A 14,739-nucleotide genomic window follows, 5' to 3' on the forward strand; every position below is an offset into this window, starting at 1 on the left:
GAAGCAGGTTAGTAGCTGGTCTATCAGGCATAGGCTGAGCTGCACAAGCAAGCTGGTTTTCTCAAGAGCTATGGAAAGAGCTTCTCCAAGCACTTGGGAGCCCTCTCAAACCTCAGTGCTTGCTGTTCCAAGCCCAACAGTTACTTTTTAACACCGCTTTCTTTAACCAAACAGCAAAACCAGTCTCCACAGAAGAAAACATTTCATTTTGAGTATTAGTAGGGAAGGCAGGAGAGAGAAAAAACTGTCTGTGTCACAGCATAATTATATTGTCTTATGCACTACATACCACTTTGCCTGCTTTTTCCATCTGCTAATTCTCTGACCACTGCTGTCTTTGCAAGAACCCAGACCTCCTGGTTATTTCAGGTCACTTGCAGGTATTGTAGCATCCTCTTCAAGCCAGCTCAGGTGATTCAGACCTATGGTTAGAAGTTAAGTTGTTTGTTGCTCAGTATAAAAGTGTTGTACCAAGTGTGAGAGCCTGTATTACTGTTCAGCACTCTGAATTACTCTAGTGACATTTATCTGTGTCCATAATTGGTTCCTTTTTTAGTGCTTCAATTATTTTTTATACTTGCTAAATCTTTATTAGCTGTTTTTACAAATGGTTAGTTACTTTTATTAATTTCTAACAACCACATGGTTAGAAGCCACATGTGGTCAGCTTTTGCTTTATGTTTTTAAATCTAATATTTGAATGATTCCTGGTCTACATATCCTTCTCATTTTCACCATCTCCCATGGGCCTTCTTTAGTGGGGTTTGTGGTTTTTTGTTCTTTTCAAGTACAGATAGATTATGAGTGTGCTGCTAGCTACTGACCTAGTTGTTTTGTCAGTCATATTCCCAAACTCCCTGTTAACTCAATTGCATGACTTCAGCTATTAGACTTTGCAGGTTTAGAGTAGCACTGCCTTGTCTTACAGCTGGTCTGTATCTGATGCTAAATCTTCCCTATTCTCCAACTAGAACAGAGTTTGGTGTGGCTGAAAAAAACCCTGAATTTATTCTTTTGTATTATAGGGTCTTCCTACACTGCTCTGCTCTAGCCTTTCCCAGCTGAGTTCTGAAGCCCACCAAGCATCTTGGTTCAAGTTGTGATGCTCTTGCTCCCATCTGTGCTCACCAGTATGAAGAAGATGCGCTGCTTTGTGTCTCCAGTTTTTAAAGGAATGATGTATTCCAACTCTTTTGGAGAAGCAGCAGCCAGCTCCTGTGCTCCTCCCTCTTGCTTGTTTTTTAAAGTAGCACTGCTTGCTTTTGAATCTATATAATTTGTTTCTTGATGGAAAGAAACTCAAGGGCTGCCTTTGCCAATTAGCTAGGACAAAATACTGTTAGTAGACAATTTAGGTTACCCAAGGATTTCAGAAAAAGAATGTTGGATAGCTTTGATGGTTAAACAGTTGTTCTTTGGTGGTGGGTTCTTGTCATTAAACATGCAATAGGAATTCAGAGATGTTCCAGGTTTATTTCCTCCCTGAAAGCTTTTTTTTCTGTGTAGTTTTAATACTGACAAACTATTTAATCCAAGTAACAAGTCAAACTTTTAAGTCCTAGCCAAGCGTTTACTGTCCTTTGATAAAAACAAAGCAACCCCAAAACCCCAACAAAACCTAGAGAATGACTTAAGGCCTTTGAGGCACGGTTCAGTCATATAAGTAGACTATACTTAGGAACATTAATAGCCATATTTAAAATGAAATTTCTATTATTGGCCTCCTAGATTGCTAGGTACAATAACTTCAGCCAAGAAAGAACAATCAGATTGGGTTTGTTACTAGGAATATCTACGAACCAGCCACAAAACCTAATTTTAAACAGTGGGTTGTAATCCATGCTGTTTGGTTTAGAGCCCCTGCAGCAATTCCTTTCCAAATGTCTATTTAAAACTGGTATGTCAGACCTCTGGCTTTTTTTTCCACAATGTCCTGAGCATAAGACATTATGATGAGTGTTAGAGTAAATAGGAAAAAGTAACAACTACAGAAATTAAAAAAATATATTTTTTAGTAGAGTGGATTCCCTTTAAATAGAGAGGTATGTTTGAAGAGGTGGGTGGTGGTGTGTGTACCATGTTACTTGGTTGGGACCATAATGAACAATCTCATCTGTGATTTTCCCAGCAGCTGGAAATAGGGCAGGCTTCTGTGGTTTGTGTCTTATTTAGTTTGGGAAAGCATGACTTGAACTTGGAAAGTTTCCTACTATCTGAAATGTAACTTGACCTCTGGGAAGTGTATAATATCTTTGCCCATCATTTTTTAATTCTGCCTTTTAGTCATAACTTTTTCAAGAAACAAGTTGTTTGTTTTTTTTTTCTTTATTCCTTATTTTGATGTTGACTTGATTGGTCTGCTTTTTTTGGGCTGCATACAAAGGGGATGGAAGCTACAGGAATCAGAACTGCTCAGACAAATACTGTATTGAGATATTTCCTGATGCCCAAACAGCTCTGCAGAAAATGATTGCTCACTAAATTCAGCTACTCATGTTTTCTGAGGCACAGAATTTAGTACCAAGGCTATTAATATTAGTTGAATTGTCTTATATCTTGATTGTATTGGTGCAAACTTCTGGCAGCTCTAGCCTACTGAAGTGTACACCATGCAAACATTAGAGAATATCCCACAGAGCAATTTGCAGTTGATTTCTGCTAATAAACTGTTTGGGACTATTCAGAGTACCCATATGAGTACATGTCAAGCTCCTGAAAAGTTTTTTTTCAGACATAACAGATGTCCAAGGTAAAAGGCTTGACACAGATATTTTGCATAGGGAGAAGCATGTTTCTGAAGAGCTATTAGCCTTTTCCTGGATCTTGTTTTTGTGGGACAAGGTTTAGTTAGCTTTTTAGTTAGTTTTTAGGTACTGGATCATTTGTACCTGTGGAATGAGCTCAATTTATAAAGTGGCTTAGGGAATATATTGTGTATGTAAATGCTTTAAATATAAGTATCACTGCTTTACTTTATTTCCTTTAGGAAATAAAATTACTTCTGGTATTTTTCACTCCTCCTAAAAACCATGAGGACTCACTGAAAAAGCTCTTCATTTGATTTTTTGTTTTCAAAGCTTTTCTTTATAATCCCCTAGAATAATAGGCACAAGCTTAAGCTGCCCTAAAAATGCTTTTCTCCATGCCAGAATAAGTCTATGCAAATTTCAGTCACTTTATGCAGCAAACCAGATTTCTCTGCTGGGAAATGGAAGAGTAAGTAGGTGTTTTCTATGCCTGTGCCCAGCATGCTTTCTGCTAGTAAGCAGGTCAGCACTGTGACCCACAAGATGTGCAGTGAAGGCTGTGTTTCAGCATCCTGCCTTCCTGCCCATGTGCATGAGCATGTAAAAGTTACAGGTTGAGGAGGATGCAGGCGGTTTGTACAGATACAAAACCCAAAAGTGCTCCAATGGACATTCAACATGGGGTGTATCTGAATGCTAGGACTGACTACCAGTTGCAACATCTGTATTAATTTGGGGAAGAGGTTAATATGGTCTAGGAGTGCTAGGAGATAACACAGAATGGTAGTAGGTGATTTCTCTCTTGATTAGGCTGTCACATTCACTGTAACCTACAGCAGAGTTAAGTACTCTGGTGCACTAGGTATTAATGCTTGCATATCAGTGGTACCTGAGGTGTTCCCTCTTTAACAGGATGAATTATGGGAGTATGTAGAAGGTGTAGGGGGGTTGACTTAAGTACCTTTAGCTTTCTCTTCATAGCAATACAGTGACATGTAGGCAGCATCCTTTTTTAATTAATATTTCTATTATAATTCAAATTGATTTTGCTGATACCATGTTAGAAAATGCTGTATTTAAACTAATTTTGGTAACTTTTTCTATTGATATATTCCTTGAATAATTTTTGACATCTGTTCTGTTTGTGTAACTCAAAAGCCAAATCTATTCCATAATAATAAAGATTAAAAATCCCAAAGGTCAGAATCACAGAGTGGGTCAGGTTGGAAGGGACCACAGGGGATCATCCAGTCCAACCTCCCTGCTCCAGCAGGGTTATCCTGCAGCACATGGCACAGGTTTGTGTTCAGACAGTTATTGAATTTCTCCAGTGAGGGAGACTCCACAACCTCTCTGGGAAACCTGTTCCTGTGCATTTACCTCCATGGTGAAGAAATTCTTCCTCATATTTGGGTGGAACCTTCTTTGCATCAGTTTCTGCCCACTGCCTCTTGTCCTTACTAAATTAATTAAATGGTAGGGAAAGTGATTTGCCACTGTAGAACTTCCAGTAGCTTGTTCTTAATATTTTGTTGTAAATGAGGAAGGAAACTGTAGTTTAGGTGCCAAAATTTAATTTTTAATCTTCATCTACTACAATTATTCATGAGTAAAAGGAGAAAGCTAAATGTAAACTAGAAGTAATAGAACAGAGACCAGCACCTATTGATTTTTGAGCTGTCCTCAAGTGCACAAGGTGGTGCAGAGGAAATCCCAATAGCATTTCTCTGCATGCGTTCCCAGAATCAAGAGGTCTGTAACTTACTGTATTTATCTAGACAAGGAGAGCCCTGAAGGGAGTATTTCCACCACTGTATTGTTTCTGTGCTTTTTGTTTCTTCCCTGTTACGCTTTCAGTTATCTCTACATGTCCTCAGTACCTCAGCCTTTGGTTTTGGTATCTCTATCTGTGTGGTTGCAGAGAGGTTAGGCACGGTCTCTGCCATGTGCTGCTGCTTTCTACAGTAAACAAGGGTTATATATGTGTGTTGTACTGCAAATGTTGTTTTTAGATGGGGAGAGAAAAAAACCAGCAACAAGGCTGCAAGCATTACTGCACAACAGTAATACTACTGTGAAGGATTAGAGCTGGGGCTAATGTTGAGACTACTACATGACACCTCTGAGAATGCTGTTACAGGCTGATTCTCTGCAGAGGGAGAAGTACAGGAAAATGTATTCAGGCAGCTGATGCACTGCTCATCCCCCCATCCTCTGCTCAGCCCATGTGGTGTGGTAGGTACCACCAGCTGATGTGTGTCTCTGACTAAGCTGCATGAGCTGTTCAGTTAAGCAGTAAGTTTGGGAGCAAAGAGGTTTTTTCAGGTGATCTAACCATCAGATTTTTTTTTCATTTTTAATTTTTTTGTTGCATGCAATCTTAGTGGTTCACACTGGCATAAGAACTTTCCTTTGATTGTGTTTGTTGAAGGTCTTGCAAGGCCTGTGCTAAATCACTTGACCACTTAGAGAGAAACTAAGCATCTGTCCCTAATCATGGACAAAAAAGGCATGGAGATACATAGTTGGAACATGGAATTTTGGATGTGTGAGATGAAACTTGGAAGCAAACATCACTTGATGAATAAAGGTAGCATGGTTGTGATATTAACACAGACAAAAATAGAATTAAATTTTGTAACACGTGCTTAAAGGCAAAATGCCCCTTTCCCAGAGAGGAAAGGAGCAGCCAGTTGCCTAGTAGGACAGTGAGAGTGAAGAACTGGATTTTGCTACAGATATGATGGGAAGAGGGCAGGCTGCTTCAAGCAGGAGGAAATTAAAACAACAGGAGATAAAGACAAAACTTCTAGGGGGATGCTGGGGAATAATCAATTGGATTTGAACTGTGCAGAAAGAGATTTGAATCCAGAGTCATCAAGTTTGTTAGGCCAGAGATTTGTTGTAAAATGTCCTAGTTGATAGTTGTATTTTTTATCATGTAAAGCATCGGATGATATGAATAATGAAATAATGATAAAAATATTTTGTTCTCTGATCTATTTTTAAATTTAGGACCACTAGTAAGAAAAACAGTGAGTAGCAGCTAGTGTTGATCAGACTAGATCCTGTCTGCAGGATGTACTGAGCAGACAGTATGAGTTTTTTCAGTGTTTGAGCTGTTCAAACCTGAGCTCCACTGTTAAGTATGCAAGTGACACCTTGGGAGGGTTTGTGGTGGGTTTTCAATCCCACGTACTCTGTTCCTCATCTGACACTTGCAAAGCACAATGGAAGTACAGCTTGCTCTAAGCATGCATTTTGTCATAGTTTCAAGTAAAAGAGCAGTTTGATTTCCTTTTGAGAGGTGTCCAAGTGTCTCAGTTAGAACTAGGGCTCCATTCCCCTTTCTCTTATTTTCAGTTTCACAATAACTTTGCATAGCTTTAAATGTGGTTTCTAGCTTTAAGCTTCTGAGGCTTTTCTCTTTCCCCTCAGAAAGAAAAGTCTTACAGAGCTCAAACTTGGTGTTATTTGGACTTTGTGTAAACATAGCTCTTACTTTTCTGAGTCACCTGTGGAGAAGGAAAACTTTGTGGTATGTCAAAGCTTCAAGCTGTTCCTTACTGATTTACTGCTAGTGTGAAGACAGCCCAGAGTGCACTAATTTATCAGTTCATGTAAGCAGAGAGGATGGAAAGAATAGGAGGAAACAAGAAAGTGGGTGGAGGGGAGAAGAGTTGGGGAAGAGAAAATAAAAACATGGAGCAATGTAAGGGATGGGAGAAAAGACATATCAAAGAGGTTGTTTTTGAGTGGGTGGTTTAAGAATTTCTGGCAAATAATAAGGTGCTTCTCTACAGAGCAGTGGAATTGTCTGTGCCATTCTTATTACTGTGGTCTTTACAAGCTAGAACATTATTTGGTCTTGAGTCACTTCGGATTGCTAGATAGTGTCGGGGTGTTTTTGCAGTTGTGCTTAGGTTACAACTGACTTTAAGATCAGTCTCTTTTAGGTTGGCTTCATCTTGCCTCACTTTAAGACCTCTTTGTGTGCAGCTGATACTCACTTCTCTAAAATATTCAGAGCCTAATTATTTTGATTGTTAATGATCTAACCTGTGGCCTCACACACTTTTGTATAGGTTTAGTTGTTGCCACAGTAAGTCACAGATCGTACTTTGGTGTTTGCCCCACTATTCAAAGGCAGTGGTTCACTGCAGTGAAGTTTATGGAAGTTTCTAATCAGAATCTAGTAGGTTCATGACTCTTAATGCAAGAAAATTAGACAGGCAGGCTTGTTCTCTCTAGACCAAAATCTCTTGTACTTGTGCCAGTTTTAGACCCAGCTGATAAACCAGTTCTACAGTGTCCATGCTTTTTTCCCATATTATGTGGGAAGCAGTTTTGCCATCGAGCAGAGATGATGATACTTTTAAAATGCATTTCATCTTGACCTCACAATTTGAAATTATCTTAAGCCTTGTGCCTCTGGCTGCTGAGAGTGCTCTGAGGTAACAGAGGATCTGGGACTCCATTACTAGGAAGTGGCATGGTACAAGGACTTCCCAGCTTTTGTCTGAGGTCATCTGCTGCTGGTCCAATGCTTTTATAATCTCTTGGCTAGCAAATCATTGATTAGACACGTGAATTCTGAGCAATGTTCTTTAATAGTTACGCACCTGTCCTTTTGTTCATGTAATCTTTTGGGAATATTGAATATTTGGGTCATATTGCCATGGGATTCCACTTCAATCGTTATTTTACTCTGTACGACAAAGTACATTACTTCTGGGAAGAGCTGGGAAGGTTGATCTATTTCAGCTATTTTCTCCAGATTTTTCCTGTCTGTCCTATGTTACCTATTGCCTTACTTATTACACCGTTTTTCTTTCTATTAAATTTCTTTTTTCTTACCTTTGACTCTTCCAGTTCTTTCCCTTCTGCCAGTTTACCTTTTCCATCTGCAGTTTCTTTCAGATGAAGATAAGTGATTTTCTTTTTTTCTTTTAAATGTTTTCACCCTTGTCTCAGGATAGCAGCCTCACCCAGTTTATTTCAGGTTGCTGCTGTTTGGCAGTGCTACAAGAAGCCACAGTGGCACCAGTGCTGGTTGGCAAACAGAGGAAAATGCAAGGTCAGGAAAGTCTTTGGCTCTGTCACATTCAGTGGCTGTATATTTTGGCATATGTGCAAGGATCTAGCTTTCTGGGGCACTTTTGCATGGACAACTTATGGTGTGTCTATTTGTAGTATTCTTTTGAAGGAGGATTTTTAACAATATCTTGTTTTCTGTGTCGCCATAATATCTTTTCCTCTCTACCCACCCATGTATTTGATAGGCAGTATTCTCATATCCATAGATCTAGAAACTGTCCATTGCTTTTCTGATCTTTAAGATCTTAATGGTTTGTGCAGTAATCAAACCACATTGTCTAAGGTTTTGACAGGAGTGGCTGCTGTATATAATACTCTAATTTCTCTCGAAAAGAAACAAGAAAGAAATTTAGTCAGGTATTTAGCAAAGAAATTGGTGTGGTGTTTGTTTTTTTTTTCTTTTAACAAGCCCTAACAGTGATTTGTCCCTGAAGTCATCCACTAGATTTCTTTTATACTCAATGTTACTGTAAAGATACCTTTTATCATTAAAAAGACACATTCTTTCTTCTTTTTCTTGGTGTTTGAATGTTTCAGTGTGATCTTTATACATGTATATATTTGCACATATGTACATATATATATTATATATATGTATGTATGTTTTATATATATATATATATTAGGATTTTTTCAGTCAGGGAGGTAAAGCAGAGAAACACAGTGGCTATTCATGAGTGGACTGAAGTCCCTGGAATTTTTGTTTCAACTCAAAGTAAGAGCTTGTTTCCCATTTGCTTTATTGTTTAGGACACTGAAGTTGCTGACAGTGTTCTAAAGCCTTATGCGTGGTCTTTTGTTTCTTCTGGGCTTAGGCCCTGAAATAGTTTGAAGATGAGAACCTGGAGAGGTTGAAGTTGGTGGTTAGTCTGTGTAGGGACTTAAAGGCTAGGTCTGAAGAGTTCACAATAGACAATGTGTTGACAAGACACTTGTACTTAGTCTAAGTTGAAGTTTGTTTTTTTTTTTTAAGTTTTCTACATGTTGAATTGAGTTATGCCTATAAACAACAGCCTGTTATACTGCTGGAATAAAGAATGTGACTTTAGTGACTGGGATTGTCTGGAATTCAAGGGCTGATAACTATCTGCTAGACTTGTGCAGTTGATTGCGGATCAGATTTATAAGTGAGCCTGGAGACTTAGGTAGGCATTTGACAGGTTGACAGGATTTAAGAACCTAAGAAAGGTAGGCATCAAAACTCTGAAGTTAGTCATCTCTAAACATCCATGTAAATTAGTCTTGTGTTAGTGTGACTGACACGTATCACAGAGATAATTCTGCTTTACCAGGCAGTTACTTCTGTGAAGATGAAGACTTGGAGACACAGTTACTGCAATGATAGATGCCAGTAACTAACTGAGATTGATAAGTGAGACATACTGAGTCTGCCTGCCAGGTTGTGTTATTGTAAGATCTACCTGGTGGGTGGATGTAATAATTCATTTGTTTTATAAAGTGACTTTAAAATGACCTTATCTGTAATATAGTTGCATTATAAAAACTGGTGCCACCAACACAAAACAGTTGCAAAGTATGGTTTGCCTGCAAAGGTCAATTATGTCAAGCAGGCTTCTTTCATATGATCCTTCTGAGGATCTTTGGAAAAGCCTAGGAATGATGAAAAATGGCATCAAGTTCCAGCTCTGACGAGGAATAGCAAATAATGCAAGCTCTAATGTCCTTAGCCATCAACCTGGATCATGGAGGGTAGTCCCTGCTGCCATGAGGGTACAGCCCACAGCTGTGGCTGCAGAGGAAGGCTCAAAGTCAAAAATATTGACTTAAAAGATGTGGCAGGCAGTGCCAGTTCAAGGGTGCAGTGGAGTAGCTTTTCTGCAGATGACTGCACTTGAGACATTTGCGAGCTTCTTCCATGTAAGTAAAAATCTGTAGGTTCTTGTATAGATTTATATTGTTATAAATATTAGTCGTAAAAATATATAGTATAGAAACATACTTCATATATTAAATAAATACAACTGTACTGACAGATGTTTGACATTTTATAGGAGGAAATGTAGTCTGTATTATATACTTTTTTAATCTATAAATACATATACACAGTACTAAAACTGTACTATAGCAGATGTCTGATTTCATCTAGTAGGCTGTATTACTTTAATTAGAGTTCTTTTGATAAAGAAGGACATGAAGATTGAGACCAAATTTTAAATTCCATTTAAGTTCCTTCGATTTCTAAAAGAGCTGCTTTTCATCATGTCAATAAATTCAGATTAAGTTAACTCCTTAAGGCAGATGACTTAAGTGTACCTGATAAACTACCTGTCTGGTAGGAGAGGGGACTGAGGCCCTTAATTTAGAAATTAAATTCATCCCTGACCTAAAGCTGAAAATGGGATTCTGCTGAAATCTCTATTTGGAGTCTTGCTTGGTGGAAAAGACCCACTAGCTAGTGTGCTGCATATGACTTCTATTCAACCCTATTTTCTAGTCACTCTTCTCACATAGGCAGTCATGTCTCCTAAGTGTTGATGATGCAATTGCAGTTTAAATGTACACTGTGAAACAGTTGACTGGCGTGCAATAAGAAAAATCGTATTGTTTTAGGATTTCTTGAATGGCTGGTATATAAGAAAGTTGCATTATTTCCTGCTTTCATAGAAGTCTTTGCAGTATTTATGTTTCACTGTTTTCTGCAACTCTTTCAGGCCTAAAAAAAATTGTTCTATTCTTGACTTACCAGAGGTCATCAGCCACTTGTTCTCACTAGAAAATGTAGTCTGTGTAGGTGGGCCAAAAACTGAGGGATTGCTGTTCAGAAATACAGTTCATGTTCACTTAATTCATTAGTTGTTCTTCAGAAATAATGAAAGTTTCCTTTCATTCCATGTTCATCTCTGGGAATACCTAAGAGTCACATTCACATACATTAAAGACAGTTATTAGAGTAAGAAAACTTCAGTCACTTCTCTCTCTTTATGCAGAGGTTCCCTTTCAGTGTGGACCTGGACATGACTGAAGAATTAAACAGTCATTAGTCAGGTTGTTAATTATTTATTACAAGACTGTGCCAAGCAAACTCTTACATATGTTATTTCCTATGCTTCTGACATCCAGTTTGCTTTGGGATGCTGTCCCAGAAAATCCTGTGCTGTCTTACCAAATATCTTACAAATTCAGTATTACCAGATACAGACCACAGTCAGCAAAAATACGTAAAGGAGACTGACCTTGACTGCAGTAGAATTGGGATTCTGAACTGATGACCAACTTCTCTTTTGGTTTTCTGTGTCTCTAAGTCTGATTTGGTGTATCTGCTGTCAATATTGATTTTTGGACTGAGTTTGGCAAGCAATACAGTCTCCAGTGAACTATATATTTAGTGTGCTAAGGTCTATTGAACTGTAGTTCTGTACCTTCACTAGCTGTATTTCTTGGGACCTCCTAATAAATAGTCAGACCATGGGGCAACATTTTCTACTGGCTCTTTGTGTAACTAGTGCTGTCATTCAACACAGTAACACACCAAGATGCTTTTCAATATCTTGTTTCTCTAGAAACCCTTTAAGCTACCTTGTTTTTCTTGCAATTACTTACCATTCTCCCTGAAATATTGTACATCACTAGAAAGCATGAAAATACAATCTGAAGCCATAAGAGGCCACAGCTGTGGAACAGTAGGAGTTTAAATCTGGTTTTGACAGAAGGTGTTTTGTTTTGTTTTTTTTTTTGCTTTTCTCTTACAAGTTTGTTGTTTGGTTTTATGCTTTATTTTTTAAGCTTTTTTAAGCATTGTAATGTAAACATAGAAATTTATTATTTAGTTGCAGTAGTGTGCTGGATGATCATGAAACAAGACCTAGTCCATGTTTGAAAAGCTTCTTTCTCTGATTCTTTGCAGGGATACCCAGGAGAAATGATCTGGTTGAATGTGGAGGCTTTTTGTACAAGCTTTTTTAGGCTAGGTGGCAAATTTCTTGGTCCTTACTTTAATGGAACCGGTGACATTGTGTCCTCCCCTTGCCCCATAATGAATGTAAAATGTCTTTATTAGAAGGTGTTTGGCAAGGAGGGGAGAGCAAATGGCTCTGCTACCATTTGAGGCCAAATTCAGATTTTGCTCAGTTATCACCATGGCTGAATTCAGCATGGATTACATGCCAGCTGTATGGGGCAGCTAGTTTCTGCTGGTCTGTTGAAAGCCAGCTTGAATCGCTTTTCACTTTGATTCATTCTTGCTTTGCAGAAGACAAAGAGAAGAAATATTTCCCAGTGAAGTGTTTTTGCAGTATAGTTGTTCTGCAAAAGTGAAATTACCACAGTGATACCAGTAAGCCTCTGCTGAATAGCCTAAAAACTAGGCTAAGCCTTGGGGCTGAAAGCTTGATATTTTCCCTTTGTTGTCACTTATTGACCCACATGGAATATGTATATCTAAATTCTGTTTTTTTTCTGAATTGAGCCATGTCATATGCTTGGTGAGCTTTTGTCTGAATTGTCAGATTCTACATCTTAGCCATAAAATTTGCTGTGATTTTGGTTTGCCTGATGTATGCAAGTGCATCCTTAACATGAATCTGTCCTTCGTTGTTCATTCCCTAGTTTCATACTTGCAACCATAACTATCAGATATGCAATAAACTAGACAGGCCAAGCAAATGAGGAAAAACAAGCCAAAAAAAAAAAAATAATAGGCATTAGATGTGTTTGGTTACTATTTTTCAAATACCTCATGAATTTGTAAATGTCAGATAAACCAAAGTTTGGAAAAAAAAAATAGGTTTTGCTAGTAATTTGTGTGAAATTAAAAAGTAGTGGTGAAGTAAAAAGCAGTTTATTAGCCTTAGGAATCATGGGGTATCATTTATATCAGTCAGACTTTCATATTGAGGTCTACGAAAAGACTGCACAGCACAAGTTGTGTTTTGTGAGGTGGAGCCGTTATTCATGTGCTGTTCTGTGGGGCTGTTCCATCTGTTTCCTTTGAAACCGTGTGGGAGTATTGTGTGTGGGCTTTTAGAGGAAGTGCTCCAGAGCAGCCCTGGAAATGGGGTTGCTTAACCTTTATTCTCTCCCTGCTTCTTCTGGTTGACTGCACTAGAAAAAAATCTTTTGGTGGTACTTATGTACATGATAAAAAGCATCTTCTGATGAGCTTGACTGAATGGGAGGGCTGACAAAATCTTCACTTTGTTTCAGAGATGTTAGGGACCTTGGTGGAGTTATGCCCAAAATTAATTGAATGTCAAAGACTTGGATTTCAAATAAATGTTTGCGAAGCCAGCATGTGATTTCTTGGGGGACAAAAAGCATGTTTCTCTTGAGCATCTGCCTAAATCTAGTCTAGCAAGCATTAGTGTGTTGCAGTTCTGTAAGTCCTGCGAAGTTCACATATATGACTTAAAAATTAGCAGTTTCTGCGAGGGGTAGTGGAGGCAGGGTGGAAAAAATGAGAAAAAAGAAAACAAAACTGAAAAAAACTATAACCATTATTTGAGTAGCATAACTGCAGGTGTGACGATGGTAAGGAACCACCTAATTTTGGGAATGAGGAAGGCACGATAATGTGAACCTCTCAGCAGCTTGGGATGTGAATTTTCTATGCTTGGAAGGTCAATGTCATAGTGGTAAAACATTACTAGTAAATATGTTGTTAAGATTTGATATACTCCATAAGTTACCCTAGATGTTTTGGGGGAGTGTGTGGGTTTCTGTTTTGTTTTTCTTCTTGTAAAATTCATAAATTAGCTTTCCTCTTTGTTGGAATACATTTCTTATGTGCGAGAGTTTCTTTCTGCTTAGTCAGTTGACAACACACCATCTGGGCCCTGAAGCCTGGGGTAAAGATCCTGCACATGATCCTATCCTATCACTGTCTTGAGGGTGATATATAGGTTATTATAGCTTTTTCTTATAGCTTACTTTGTGCTCTTATTTACCCCAGTTGGTTGTTGCTACAACAAAGTTCTGCTCTCAGCATATTGAAAGGGTTGGAGGAAAATTCAGGCTAAAACTTGCAGTGTACTCAAAATATTTATTGTTCTTGCTAAAATTAACAGCAAACTGATTGATCTGTCATGCTCCTGGGAACAAAAATATCTGGCTCTGTAAGTTGAAATATCATGATACTGGAAAAGGGCATAATAAATGCCTGGCTTATGAAAGACCTTTTGAATCTTTCCTGGGTAGCTGAAGTTAAGGGATGTCATGAGTAAATTTTAATGTTGGTGAGAGAAAGCTTGTAACTAGTGATGAAAATCACAGGAATTGGAAGTGAGGGTTTTGCATTTATAATGTGTGACAAAAGCCTATGACCTAAGAGTATTTCTGCTTGCTTTCATATGTTTAGTGTATTATGTGTGGGGTTATTTTTCCTTCTTCATTCTGTATGCAAGTTCTGTCAGGCAGGGGATATAAAAGGGAATGCAAGTGCACTGTTCAGTTAACTATTGCTGGTTAGTTAGGTCATGGGGAAAAAACCCAACAGGCAATAGCTGACAATATGATTCCCAATGGCAGAAATGTACTGTGTATCAATATAAGGAAATAATTGTCTTTAATTTTTGTGCTGTTCTTCAGACTGCTCTGCAATGACTACAGCAAGATACAGGCCTACGTGGGACTTGGTACTTGACCCATTAGTGTCCTGTAAGCTTTGCCTTGGTGAATACCCTGTGGAGCAGATGACAACAATAGCACAATGCCAATGCATCTTCTGTACCCTGGTGAGTTTGTGTTCTTTATTAGACATAAAAAAACAAGACATAGGTTTAACTGCAGAAACAGTGTGTTTCTGCTGGGTGGGACTCACCCTGAAGTATTGATCTTGCGGTGGAAATAAATACTGTTGGTGTGTACTTGACACAAAACCTAGGAAGTAAACCTTTGTTTTCTTGTAATAAAAAGAAAATAAATTATTCAGCACTTCAAT

At 38.3% G+C, this 14,739-nt stretch overlaps 1 protein-coding gene across 2 annotated transcripts in view; it reads left to right on the top strand.

The window, feature by feature from the left end:
- RNF144A (ring finger protein 144A) overlaps nucleotides 1–14,739 on the top strand; it is a 60,393-nt gene that overhangs the window by 18,473 nt on the left and 27,181 nt on the right. For both annotated transcript variants that reach the window (XM_015621720.3, XM_015621721.3), the window contains one exon: nucleotides 14,388–14,533. In XM_015621720.3, the coding sequence (XP_015477206.1) occupies nucleotides 14,399–14,533 (135 nt within the window). In that variant the 5' untranslated portion in view covers nucleotides 14,388–14,398. The remainder of the gene's footprint in view (nucleotides 1–14,387; nucleotides 14,534–14,739) is intronic.

The sequence above is a fragment of the Parus major genome, chromosome 3 (genome assembly GCF_001522545.3).
Source record: "Parus major isolate Abel chromosome 3, Parus_major1.1, whole genome shotgun sequence".
Taxonomy (NCBI): Eukaryota; Metazoa; Chordata; class Aves; order Passeriformes; family Paridae; genus Parus; species Parus major.